General features: G+C 58.9%; 1 protein-coding gene across 4 annotated transcripts in view; it reads left to right on the top strand.

The window, feature by feature from the left end:
- Positions 1-617: 617 nt before the first annotated feature.
- Positions 618-12,872, top strand: part of ITGB4 (integrin subunit beta 4) — a 31,765-nt gene continuing 19,510 nt past the window's right edge. For all 4 annotated transcript variants that reach the window (XR_003792020.1, XM_029212548.1, XM_029212547.1 and 1 more), the window contains exons 1-14: positions 618-906; positions 1,458-1,661; positions 5,122-5,210; positions 6,227-6,309; positions 6,551-6,652; positions 6,804-7,008; positions 7,696-7,792; positions 7,978-8,149; positions 9,536-9,799; positions 10,121-10,210; positions 10,504-10,626; positions 11,041-11,205; positions 11,380-11,456; positions 12,176-12,378. Coding sequence is in view for 3 of the 4 variants with exons in the window: in XM_029212548.1 (XP_029068381.1) it covers positions 5,132-5,210; positions 6,227-6,309; positions 6,551-6,652; positions 6,804-7,008; positions 7,696-7,792; positions 7,978-8,149; positions 9,536-9,799; positions 10,121-10,210; positions 10,504-10,626; positions 11,041-11,205; positions 11,380-11,456; positions 12,176-12,378 (1,660 nt within the window). In the remaining variant the exon portion in view is untranslated. The remainder of the gene's footprint in view (positions 907-1,457; positions 1,662-5,121; positions 5,211-6,226; positions 6,310-6,550; positions 6,653-6,803; positions 7,009-7,695; positions 7,793-7,977; positions 8,150-9,535; positions 9,800-10,120; positions 10,211-10,503; positions 10,627-11,040; positions 11,206-11,379; positions 11,457-12,175; positions 12,379-12,872) is intronic.

Raw genomic sequence — 12,872 nt, 5'->3', positions numbered from 1 at the left:
CCAGCCTGCTGGAGTAACTCAGGTCCACAGGGCACGACCTGGGTACCCCAACCAAACTGGGGCTCCTGCCACAGAGCTCCCGAATCCAGGAGGCAGCCTCTCTGAGCTCCTGGCCCGTGCAGAGCAGATCTCAGATGACTGGGCAAGGTGGTCGAGTGGTGTCTGTGGCTCGCCCAGTTGCAGTGAGCACTTGGTGTCCACAGCTCGTCCACATCCAGTCCCAGCTGCTCCCATGGTCACTCAGAGTTGGTGGTGTGTGCGTCTGTTTACAGAGGAGAATGCTGAGGCTCAGGGAGGGGATGTGGCAATCCCATTTGGGTCAGCCACACGTTTATTGAGCACCTGCTACGTGCTAGGCACTGAGGTAGGTGCTGGGGATCAAAAGATGTGCTAGGCTGTGTCTGTCCTTGGGGTTCACAGTCCAACGGGGAAGAGACCCCTAAACAGATCATTTCAAATCAATGTGGCAAATTACATGAAAAAAAACATGCCCCAGGGGTACGCATGACATAATCCAGCGTGCTAGGAGGTCAAGGAGGCTCCCTGGAGCATGCGACATCAGCACAATGCCTTCAAGGATAAGGAGGATAAACCAGGCTGGGGTGGGGGTGGGAGGATCCCAAGCAAAGGGACCAGCCTGGTGCAAAACAGCCCCAGGTTGCAAAAAGCATGCTGGCTTGAAGCTGCTTGGTGGCTGGTGGGGGGCTGCCAGCAATCGGGTTTTGTCCAGCATTGTTGGCAGGTGGGGCCAGAGAAATACACCCAGTTGAGGTCAGGGAGCAACTTGAGAGGGTCCAGCTCGAACACACTTAACCAGCAGCACTTGAAAGAGGACTGGAGGGGTTAGACTTGTGAACCAGCTTGTCAGGAACAGCTGTAACGATTCGAGTGCCTACTCCACGTCAGGTGGGTGCTGCATCTTGATGGTATTATTGACACTTTAAGAAGGTTCAATTAGCTTGCCTGAAGACACTCAGGGAACCAGTCCTTGCTCAGATCTCCCTCTGGGCACACGTGCGTGCGTTGGAGAGTGGGGGGAAGGCCGAGAAGACCCGGTGAATGGCTGACCTGGCTTGGGGCAGCCCCAGGGCCCATCCTTCGCGCTGGCGCAGGGAGGAGCGAAGCGGTGCGCGCACTCGATCGCCGCCGGGCTGTGTGTCTGCGGCTCTAACGAGATGGCTCCCAAGGGCAGTGGGGATGGTTCACAGCCTGGAGGAGAGAGGGCGGCAGTCCGAGAAGGGGGCTAAGAGGCCACCCCCAGCCCGGGGCAGCCCAGCACCCGAGTCTGCAGCCTCGGGTGGGGAGGGGAGGTGCCGCTCCCGGGGCCGGAGAGAAGGGGGTGGCTCCCCCCCGCCCCCGCCGCGGTGGGTCGGGGCGCGGGGCCGGGCTGCGCGGGAGCCGCAGCCTTTTCCGGGGGGCGGTCCGGAGGCGTTAGCGCACGGCTCCTGCCCCGACAGGTGCGCGCCGCGCGCAGGAATGCGGTCTGCCTGACTCATCCGCTCCTCCTTCCTACCTGCCGCCCTGCCCATAAAGCGGTCCCCTCCCCGCCGCCGCCCGCCCTCCCTGCAGCCCGCCCTCTGGACAGTCCCGGCTCGCCCGCGCGCCGCCTCCGGAGCCGCCGAGCGGAGCCCAGCGCGGGGAGGGCGCGAGTCAGCCCCAAGGTAGGTCCATCCTCGGACCGCGGCAGGCGGCCGGCGCACTGGCGCGGGGCGGCCGCACACCGCACGCCCCTCCAGCGCCTCGGGCCGCCGGGGCTGGGCGCTCATTCAGGGACCTCCGAGGGGAGAAGAAGAAAGTGAGCGCGCACCCCAACTGGGAAGACCCGCGGGGAGCTGATTGGTGGGCCGGGTGGCTTTTGTTTCCCCGGCTCTTTCCTTCCTGAAGGCTGGCCGCCCGGCCCTTGGGTGGATATGAGGGAGAAGTGGGCAGGGGCCAGGCAGTGGCTGGCAGGCTTACTGGGCTGGGCCCCTCTGGGGTTCAAAAAGAAGCAGCCACCTAGAGGCAGAGGCCCTCCCGGCTTGGCTGTGTGGTGCCACAGTCCGTCTGGGGTCTGGGGAGTCCCTGACTCTCCTCTTCTCTTGGCCCTCCTCCCAAAGTCAGCTCAGGACACCCTTCCTCCAGGAAGCTCTCCTGACCTCATCCAACACCCCTGGAGGCTGTGCCCACCACTGTAAACTCCTCCAGAGCCAGCCCCCTTTCCCACCCCTTTAGCCCCGGGTGGGCCTCTGGTTGTAGGCGGGGGGGGGGGGGGGGGGGTTGGGGTGCTCTAGATGGCTCCCAGAGGGCAGCGGCAGGGCTCCTGCTTCTCCCCCATGGTCTTGCCACACCCTGAGCCCAAGTGTGGGCATGGTTGTTGCTGCCTCGGAAGGAGCTGGAAGTGAAGACTAAGGGGCTCCATCCTGGGAGCTGAGTGGGGAGAGGAGAGCCGGAAGGACAGCAGGGGAGGAGTGCCTATCTCCTTGGCCTTGATTTCTGTGGGCAATAGGGCAGCAGAAGGGCCAGGAAAGCAGGAAGGGAGAGAACCACGGAGGGCAGGTGCAGACATGCAACAGGGGTCCCGTGGGTGGGAGGGAGGGCGGGTATGGGGAGAGCGCTGAGCCTACGTTCATGTGGGTCACAGTGTGTGTCCAAGAATATGCATGTCCCTGTGCCTGCAAGGCCTGAGTGTGCCACTATGTGATAACACTGGGTGGCAATCACATACTTCCGGGACCCGGGTGGTACATAAAAAGACCCTTGCAGCCTGGGGACCCAGAATAGCCTGGAGAGAACGTTTCCCGAGGGCTCTGCCCAGCCCGCCACGGCCAGCCACCTCTTCCAATAAGCCCACAATCCTAACTTTTATGTGAAACCTTATTATTTTTAACACCGACAACTACTTTTAAAACTTTTTAGGGATTTTCCTTGGTGGTCCAGTGGTTAGGAATCCACGCTTTCACTGCCGGGGCCCGGGTTCAGTCGCTGGTTGGGGAACTAAGATCCCACAAGCTGTGCAGGGAGGCCAAAAAAAACAAAAAACAAAAAACTTTTTAAACACAAGTTGAGTCAAACACAACACTCCTGAGTGCATAACTAGTCCCCAGCTGCCACTTTAGAGCCTCCGAGTATAAAGTGAAGGCTAAATGGGGGGTGTGCGCTGCCCGGGTCTCACCCGGGATATGGGGACAATGCAATCATCCCCACTGGTTCCTGTACAGATTAAATGGCAATTATGTACATGAAGTGCTGGGCACTAGCCCACTGTGTGCCCAGCCTGGGGGCACAGGAGGGTGAGTAAAAGCTGGGCTGGGCCCTCCAGTGTCTGTACCTGTGTATGTAATGGTGCCCCTGGGAAGCCTGGGTAAGGCAGCCTATATTGTGTGGTGTGTGGGTGTGGTGCCTATGCCCCAAGGCTGCAGGAAATTCATTTCCTCCAAGAAGCACCCCCTTGGCTGGCTCAGAGCTCCCTTACCCCAGGCCCCTCTTAGAGGGTGGCTCCTTCCCAGCAGGCTCTGCCTGCGATGTGTTGGAGCTGCTAGTGCCTCCTGGGAGCCACCTGCCTTGGAGCGACGGAGGCAATGCCTTCCTGCAACGCCCCCCCGCCCCCGGGTCTCCCCAGCCATTTGGGGGCCTCAGTCTCCCAGAGCCTGGGGCTGCCCCTGCCCCACAAGCCAAGGACTGAGCAAAGATCCAAGGAGGGAGGGCCAGTAGGCATGGCATAATCTTGGGCTGCTGGGTGACTCGTTCTAGAGAAAGAGGAGGGGGTCCTAACGTCAACTCTGCAGGCCTGGTGGCTATGGCCAGCCCCTTCTCTTCAGCAGGCTACCCATCTTTTATTTATTTGTTTGCTTTTTTTTTTTTTTTTTTTGCAGTACGCGGGCCTCTCACTGCTGTGGCCTCTCCCGTTGCGGAGCTCAGGCTCCAGACACGCAGGCTCAGCGGCCATGGCTCACGGGCCCAGCCGCTCCGCGGCATGTGGGATCCTCCTGGACCGGGGCACGAACCCGTGTCCCCTGCATCGGCAGGCAGACTCTCAACCACTGCGCCACCAGGGAAGCCCCTAAATTTTTATTGCAGTATAGTTGCTTTATAATGTTGTACTAGTTTCTTGCTGTACATACCCATCTTTTTTTTTCTTTTTTTAAATATTTATTTAGTTGCACCCGGTCTTAGTTGCCACACGTGGGCTCCTTAGTTGAGGCATGCATGTGGAATCTAGTTCCCTGACCAGAGATCGAACCCGGGCCCCCTGCCTTGGGAGCGCAGAGTCTTATCCACTGTGCCACCAGGGAAGTCCCCATACCCATCTTTTAAAAGGCCTCAGGGATGCCGGTGCCTGCCCCGAAGGTCACTAATGAGTTGAGATGGTTTAACGGTGAACCAAAGGCAGATGGGTTTCCTGGGGTGGCTGGCAATGCGTGTGTGTGTGAGTGGGCAGGAGGGGCTTGTAATCTAGCTCCAGGCTAATTTTTGAAAGGGCGATCTGCTCAGGGGCCCCCAAAACTCAACTCTGGGGCAGGCAGAGGTGGGGAGTAGGGTGGGGACCCCTCCTCTGATGGGACAGGCAGCCATTGTAGAACTTAGCTGAGTGCAACAAGCCTCCTCCTTCCTTTCTCAGGCCCCAGATATTGGGAGGGGCCCCCTTCTTCCCGGCTGTACCCTCTCACCAAGAGGCAAGTGGGCCAGGACAGAGAGGGGACAGGAAGGCGGAGCCAGGACCCTCTAGGGTGGCCCTGTCCCTGCCAAGCCTGACCCAGGCCACTGGGGTCTGAAAGGCAAAGGCGGAATAAGCCCTGTTCTGCCCTCGGGGAGATCAGCACAAGAGACCTGGCATTGGGACAGGCTCAGAGCCCAGAGTCCTCAGTGGTGAGAGGGTGGGGGCCTCCCTGGGCAGGGCATAGGCCTGCAGGGCATCTGGCCACTCCAGAGACGACAAGGAAGGGGGCAGTGGAAAAGAGGAGTCAGGGGCCCTGGGCCCTGCCACTTGCAGGCCAGGTGGCCTTGGAACATCACTAAAGTTCTGTAGAGCCTCAGTTTCTACATCTGTGCAATGGGAATGATGGAGCTTAGACAGGGACCCAGTGAGTTGACACGTGGACCAGAGCTGTCAGGCATGGTATGTCGATTGTTGCTGTTATACAGGAGGAAGAGGATGGCAGGGCCGCATCCCAGCTGGTGGACCAGGCTGTTGCTGGCAGCCCTGCTGAGCGCCAGCTTCCCCGGGGACATGGGTGAGTCGGACACACCCCTGCAACACCCGTCTCTGTGGTGGGGGCTCAACTTCCAAGGCACTGCCCTTAAGCGAGGGAGGGGGCTCTCATGGAGTGTCTTACCCAGACACTCACTCAGCCATTCAACAAACAACCACCACCCACTTTGAAGGCTGGGGAGCCATGAGCCTGAGCCGTATGGCCCAAGAACACCCAGGGGAGGAAGGAGACTTGGTCTAGAGGAGGGAGAAGACGTCCACTCAGAGAATGGAGGCGCTCGCAGGATGTACTGAGGCTTGGAAAGCTGAGTTGAAAAGTTTTAGAGGAATTTGGAGGAGAGAAAGGTGATCATCGCCTGCTCTGGGAGTGTCTGCAGTCGGCAAAGGGCTGGAGCCCGCTCCTACTGATGAAATTTTGCCTGTCAGTGGAGGTCATGCTGATAGCTTGAAATAGACCATGGTGGGAACATTTACACCCTGGAAATTGGCAAAGGCTGCAAGTCAGGGCTTCCCCGCCCTCGCCGGAGCCCTTGCTAAACATTGACAGTGCACCGTTGCCTGGAGCCCAGGGGACCACCCACTAGTGCACATAATAGGTCCTTACTGTGATTTTAACTGAACAAAACCAAAGGGAATCCCAACCTTTGGAGAAATTGGAGTTTTACCTCATTTATTTACTAACAACTCACTGTGTGCGGGGCTTGGGCTAGGCACTGGGGACACAGTGATAAACAAGACAGAGTCCCTTTTACCCTGGAGGAGCAGGTGAGGGGGGTGGTTAGGGTGTCCCCGCCAGCGCCTCGGTCTCGGCCCCCACCATCCTTGCCTCCAGACTTGAGTGGAGAGTCCAGGTTTGAGATCTGGCTCTGCGGGTTTCTAGCTGTGCTACCTGGGACTGACCGCGTACCTGCTGGCCTCCATTTCCCGCTCTGTAAATCGGGAGAGAATCCCCACCTCTTTCAAATGAGGTTGCACAAGGGAAGGGCTTGGCAGTGGGTGAGGCGCATCTCAGTGGGCACGCCCATCTCTGCTCCCCAGCGAACCGCTGCAAGAAGGCCCAGGTGAAGAGCTGCACGGAGTGCATCCGCGTGGACAGGGACTGCGCCTACTGCACGGACGAGGTGTGATGCCGCTGGGGCCTAGCCTGGGCCACCTTCCCAACCTGCGTGCCCCACCCTGCTACACCCCACGCCTGGGCTCTGGCCCACACTTGCCCCGCCCTCAGCCCAGCCTCAGGCCAGGCGGTCGTGGGAGAACAGGCAAGGGTCAGGAAGATCGGGGTGGTGGGGTACAGGATAAATCCAGTGTTAGGACAGCCAGGGGAAGGGCACTGCCCTCCTGACTCCATCTCCTTCCGGCCAGATGTTCAAGGAACGGCGCTGCAACACCCAGGCAGAGCTGCTGGCTGCGGGCTGCCGGCAGGAGAGCATGGTGGTCATGGAGAGCAGCTTCGAGATCACAGAGGTGCCCAGAGTGGGGGTCGGGGGGGCTGGGCCCTCCAAGCTCAAGGCTGGCTGTTTGTGGGAGGTTATCGTGTCCCCTGGCTGAGCTGAGAGGTATCTCCATCAGATCTGGAGAGACCCTCCAGCCAGGTGTCCCCCTCCCCTGGACACAGGAAGCGCAGATCGACACCACCCTGCACCGTAGCCAGGTGTCCCCCCAGGGGCTGCGGGTGCGGCTGCGGCCGGGAGAGGAGCAGCGCTTTGAGCTGCAGGTGTTTGAGCCCCTGGAGAGCCCCATGGACCTGTATATCCTCATGGACTTCTCCAACTCCATGTCTGACGATCTGGACAACCTCAAGAAGATGGGGCAGGATCTGGGTACGGCGCGGAAGACAGCAGGGCAGGGCGTGGAGAGAGTGGCCTCCCCCAGCTGGCTGGACACCTGCTCAGGAGGCCAGGGCTCAGGCTAGCTGCACCCACTCCTCAAGGAAGGACAGGACATCTGAGCACCCCAAGAACTCCTTCCCCCCATTCTCAGAGGCGGGTCCTGTGCAGACCCCAATAACCACTCGGGAGTGCAGAGAAGGCCCCAGCCGGGTGGGAACCAGAGCCCTCTGGTCCTTTTTGATTTTTTGGATGTGGTGCGCCTCGTGGCTTGCGGGATCTTAGTTCCCCGACCAGGGATTGAACCCGCGCCCCCTGCAGTGGAAGCTCAGAGTCCTAGCTACTGGACTGCCAAGGTAGTCCCTCCTCTGGTGCTGACACGGAGGGCGCCAGCTGCCATGAGGCTGAGGTTAACTCCCAGCTCTGCAGACGGCCGGTCCAGCTCCCTGGCCGCACCCTGCAACTAGCTGCGTGCACAACTCTGGGTCCCCCGAGTCCCATTTCCCTCATCTGTAAATAAGGACAAGGGCTGTCATGTGCGTGAGCGGATGCCCAACATGCAAAGTGTTGACAATAAGTTGTTCTTCCTCTTCCTCCTTCCCAAGCCAGCCCCCGGCCCCTGTGTTGATGTGGGGTTCTTGGGGCTCAGCTGTCCCCTCTTTTTTTGTTGTTGATGCCTAGCCCAGGTCCTGAGGCAGCTCACCAGCGACTACACGATTGGATTTGGCAAGTTCGTGGACAAAGTTAGCGTCCCTCAGACAGACATGAGGCCCGAGAAGTGAGTGACCAAGGGGGCAGGGGTCCTGGCCAGGTGGCCCACGCCCTCTCCACCCAAGCACTTCGAAGTTTTCAGGTTGAAATGAGCCACAGGGGCGGTCCCTAGAGAGGGTGGGCAGGGGGTTGTGGGCGTCTTCTCCCCTGACTTTCTCCCTCCCTGACTCTCTCCTTCCCACCTCCGCCCAGGCTGAAGGAGCCCTGGCCCAACAGTGACCCCCCCTTCTCCTTCAAAAACGTCATCAGCCTGACGGAAGACGTGGAGGAGTTCCGGAACAAGCTAAAGGGAGAGCGGATCTCAGGCAACCTGGACGCCCCCGAAGGAGGTTTCGATGCCATCCTGCAGACGGCCGTGTGCACCGTGAGTGCCGGGGCAGGTCCTGCCGGCCTAGACCCGGCTGTGCTTTTCAACAAGGGCATGAGCTGCCCACTGGCCTGCTCTGGTACCAGGCTGGGGCCTCCATCCCCTAAGACAAGCTCAGACCCACTGGGGGACCCTCAATTCCAATCCAAGTTTAGAGGTATCAGGGCCTGAGCAGTCACAGCCTGGTTTTGTGTTGGCCAGTGAGGCGGACATGAGTCTTGGGATTCTGGAATCTTCAGTGCCCTGAGGCCAGCTTCCCACCCAACCTCCCTGTTAATACCCGTCTCCAACTGTGCTGGAAGAGGGCACTTCTTTTTATGTGCACATCAGTTTTTTCATTTAAAGAATAATGTATCCACAGACAAAAAAGAAAATTCCTTGGCAGTCCAGTGGTTAAGGATTCAGCACTTGCACTGCCGGGGGCCCAGGTTCCACCCCTGGTCGGGGAACTAAGGTCTCTCAAGCCACATGGTGTGGCCAAAAAATAAAACAAAATTAAAACATAAGAAATAAAAATGAAAATAATGTATCCATATTACAGACAATTTGGAAAACAAAGAACAGAAATTGCCCATAATTTCACCACCATCAGACAGCCGGCCACTGATACCCCACCAGCATATTTTGTTCCCTTTTCCTTATTTTATATAGTTGGAATCAGTGTATGTATAGTTCTGAAACTTGCTTTTCTTTTTTTCACCTAATGCTGTCATAAACATTTTCTCTTGTAATACATGGTTTTCAAAATCATCCCATGTATTTCTTTTTTTTTTTTTTTTTTTTTTTTGCGTTATGTGGGCCTCTCACTGCTGTGGCCTCTCCCGTTGCGGAGCACAGCCTCCGGACACGCAGGCTCAGCGGCCATGGCTCACGGGCCCAGCCGCTCTGCGGCATGTGGGATCTTCCCGGACCGGGGCACGAACCTGTGTCCCTTGCATTGGCAGGCGGACTCCCAACCACCGCGCCACCAGGGAAGCCCCGATCCCATGTATTTCTCAAACGAATTGCCACATGCCGCTTGCTGTACCTATTTTAACTCTTCCGTTAAATGCTGCATGGTGTACATTTTTCTGTGCAATTGAGATATTCTCGCAGAGTGGTTAAGACCTTGTGGGGACAGCTGCATGAACCTGGTTCACATCTTGCGTGGCGCCCACTGTGGGCACAGCCCCTGCTTCTGTTTCCCACTTCCCATCGCTGGTTTCTGTTTATCCCCGTCATCACTCATGTGCTGTCTGTCACGTGCGTCATTCATGGGGTCGTCAGGCTGTTAATCCTGTATCCTCGCTGAGCCCCGTGTCGGGACGTGCTTTCGCTGTCACTGTGCACGACGCTGTGACGAGTGTCCCCTGCTCCACGGGCACCCCTCCTCGCTCTCCCCAGAGGCACATCGGCTGGCGCCCCGACAGCACCCACTTGCTGGTATTCTCTACCGAGTCGGCCTTCCACTACGAGGCGGATGGCGCCAACGTGCTGGCTGGCATCATGAGGCGCAACGACGAGGAGTGCCACCTGGACACCACGGGCACCTACACCCAGTACGGGACACAGGACTACCCGTCGGTGCCCACCTTGGTGCGCCTGCTCGACCGGCACAACATCATCCCCATCTTCGCAGTCACCAACTACTCCTATAGTTACTACGAGGTGCGGGGGCCGGGGCCTCACGGGGCAGGATGGGGGCGGACGGGAGGGTCCGTGGAACTTCTCAGACACCCCCATCTGCCTTCCTCCCTTCCTCCCCGAAACTTGGGATGGGCCCTGGTGGGAAGAGGAGTCCACGTGCCCATTCCCCAGCCCCCCCTCCCAAGCAGGTGGGGGCTGAGAGCACAGGCTCTGGAACGCACAGCAGGCGCCAGGCCTTAGCTTCCCCATCTGCCAGGTGAGCGAACCCCAGAGGTGTTGTCTGGATTCAAAGAGATGACCCTTGTGGGAGGCTGAGCCCCGGCCTGGCATTTTCTCCTGCAGAAGCTATCCTCGTATTTTCCTGTCTCTTCGCTGGGGGTGCTGCAGGAGGACTCTTCCAACATCGTGGATCTGCTGCAGGATGCCTTCAACGTGAGGGCTCTGGAGTCTGAGCCTTTCTGGGGCGGGGCTGGAGAGAAGGCTGAATGGCAGAGGACTGGGAAATAGGACAGGAGGGAGGAAGGGTCTTCTGCAGTCCTTGAGGAGCGCCCCCTGGGCCTGGCCCCAGGTTCCTGCAGACTCTTCTCCCTTGACCCCCACCCCCACCCCCGACCCCCGCCAGCACCCCAGGCCTCCGTGTAGGTGGGAATGCAGCACAGACAGGCCAGGCCAGGGTGGGTGAGCCCGGGGTACCCCCAGGCCATTGATCGCCTGCTCTCTTTTAGCGTATCCGCTCCAACCTGGACATCCGGGCCCTGGAAAGCCCCCGAGGCCTGCGGACAGAGGTCACCTCCAGGATGTTCCAGAAGACGAACACTGGGTCCTTTCTCATCCGGCGGGGGGAAGTGGTACGCCTCCGTGGGGGTCCCGGGGCAGGGGAGGACGGGCACAGCGCCCTGCGGGGCGGGGTCTACCTGAACAGAGGTCCAGAGCATGGCCTCCGGAGTCAGATCTTGGTTTGAAGCCCTCTGGATCAGCCCCTTGGCGTGTCCTCATCTGTAGAGTGGAGGCCAATCAGCTTGGAGCTCAGGGTTGCTAAGATGAGTGAATGGGCCAAAAGCAACCCTGGTTACTGTTGGTGCTATTGTTACCGTGGCTGTGCCTGGAGGGAGCAAGTTCGCAGCCCTGAGGAAGGGCGGGCAGGGAGCTGGGTGTCAGGGGCCAGACACACCCCTGGAGCTTGAGGGCCTAGAGACTTCAGGCACAACTGCCCCCTGGTGGTCTGTCCAGGCCTGCCTTGCCTGACAGTGGGGTCCCTGCAGGGCACATACCAAGTGCAGCTGCGGGCTATCGAGGACTTGGACGGGACTCACGTGTGCCAGTTGCCAGAAGCGGACCAGAAGGGCAACATCCATCTGAAGCCCTCCTTCTCCAATGGCCTCAAGATGGACGTGGACATCGTCTGTGACGTGTGCTCCTGTGAGCTGGTATGATGCTGCCCCGCCAGGTTGCGGAGGGAGGGAGAGGCTAAGCCGACCACCCCAGGGCCCTGAGTAACACAGCAGAGCATCCTGTGGCCACAACTCCCTTTCGGGGTTCCCTGAGGGGCAGCGTCCAGCATCCCTCACCCCGCCAGCCACCCCACCATGATTTCATTCCAGCAAAAAGAGGAGCGGTCATCTCGCTGCAGCTTCAACGGGGATTTCATGTGCGGACACTGTGTGTGCAATGAGGGCTGGTGAGTGTGGGAGGGTGAAGCCAGCACCCAGGATGCCAGCAGCTCCCAGAGAAGGGGCTGGGCACACCAAGTAGGCTGCTGAGGGTGGGTTGGCAGCTGGGCATAGAAAGGGCTAGGAAAGGGGTATGTCTAGTTGGCAGGTGGATTCGGTTCAAAGCACTTTGAAATTCATGGATATGGGAATTCTCTGGTGGTCCAGTGGTTAGGACTCAGCGGTCTCACTGCCGGGGCTCCGGGTTCGATCCCTGGTCAGGGAACTAAGATCCCGCAAGCTGCATGGCGTGGCCAAAAAATAAAAAGAAATATATGGATATATAGGATTACCGCTGGAAATATGTGTAAGAATCAGGGCAGTGGTGGCCGTTAGGGTGTTGTGGGTCGGACACAGGAGGGAGACGTACTTTACCCTCCATCCCTTTTGGGCCTTTAGTATCTAAGCCATGGGCACCTGTTACCTGAGCAGAAGGGGGTCATAAGAGAATGTTAGTAAGAGTAAGGGCTTTTCAAGCTTCAAGACATTGAATAAGTTTGTCATGACTTGAGGAAGGGATAGGAGGAGGGTCTCAGGGGACTGAGGTTTGAGTCTCAGCTCAGCCCCTGCTGTCTACGTAACTCAGACCCACAGGGGCCCACTTAGAGCCTCAGTTTCCTCATCTGTAAAATGGGATGGTGAAAGCCTTCCTGCTGTGCCGTGCAGAAGTGACTGGCTTCTCCCGCAGGAGCGGCAAGACCTGTAACTGCTCCACTGGCTCCCTGAGCGACCTGGCGCCCTGCCAGCGGGAGGGTGAGGACAAGCTGTGCTCGGGGCAGGGCGAGTGCCAGTGCGGCCACTGCGTGTGCTATGGTGACGGCCGCTATGAGGGTCAATTCTGTGAATACGACAACTTCCAGTGCCCCCGTGCCTCCGGGTTCCTCTGCAACGGTGAGCTACTGGCCCAGGTGGGGTGAAGCCGAGAGGGTGGCCTGGGTGTCCAGCCCCTGCCCGCCGCCTCTGGCTCTGCCATCAGAACCCATGTTGGGAGAGCCTCGCTGGGAGTCGGGACCCCCATGTTCAGGCCCAGCCCTCCTCCAGATTCCCTGAGTGCCTCTCCTAAGTCCAGCCCCAACATGGACCTCTCTCCTCCTCCACAAACTTGATGCCCAAGGCCCCCGCCAGCATGAAATCCCCATTGTGGAATGTCCCCCTGAGGTCCTCCTGCCCGTGCCCACCCGCTTCTCCACTCTCCCATCCCACTAGAGTGGGTACCACCCAGCTCAACCTCAGTGATCGGTGGTATATGGCATGGCGATCTTTCCTCTCTCGGAAGATGCTACATCTCTAGCAGACAGGGCCTGGAGTAATGCATCCTCTGTAGCCCCACAGGGCCTAACACAGTGTGGGCCCAGGCCATGGGTACATAGCCTGGCCAGGGCTTC

The sequence above is a fragment of the Monodon monoceros genome, unplaced genomic scaffold (assembly GCF_005190385.1).
Source record: "Monodon monoceros isolate NGI ecotype Baffin Bay Population unplaced genomic scaffold, NGI_Narwhal_1 Super_Scaffold_9, whole genome shotgun sequence".
NCBI classification, from domain to species: domain Eukaryota; kingdom Metazoa; phylum Chordata; class Mammalia; order Artiodactyla; family Monodontidae; genus Monodon; species Monodon monoceros.
This window is presented reverse-complemented; position numbering and strand designations above follow the sequence as displayed.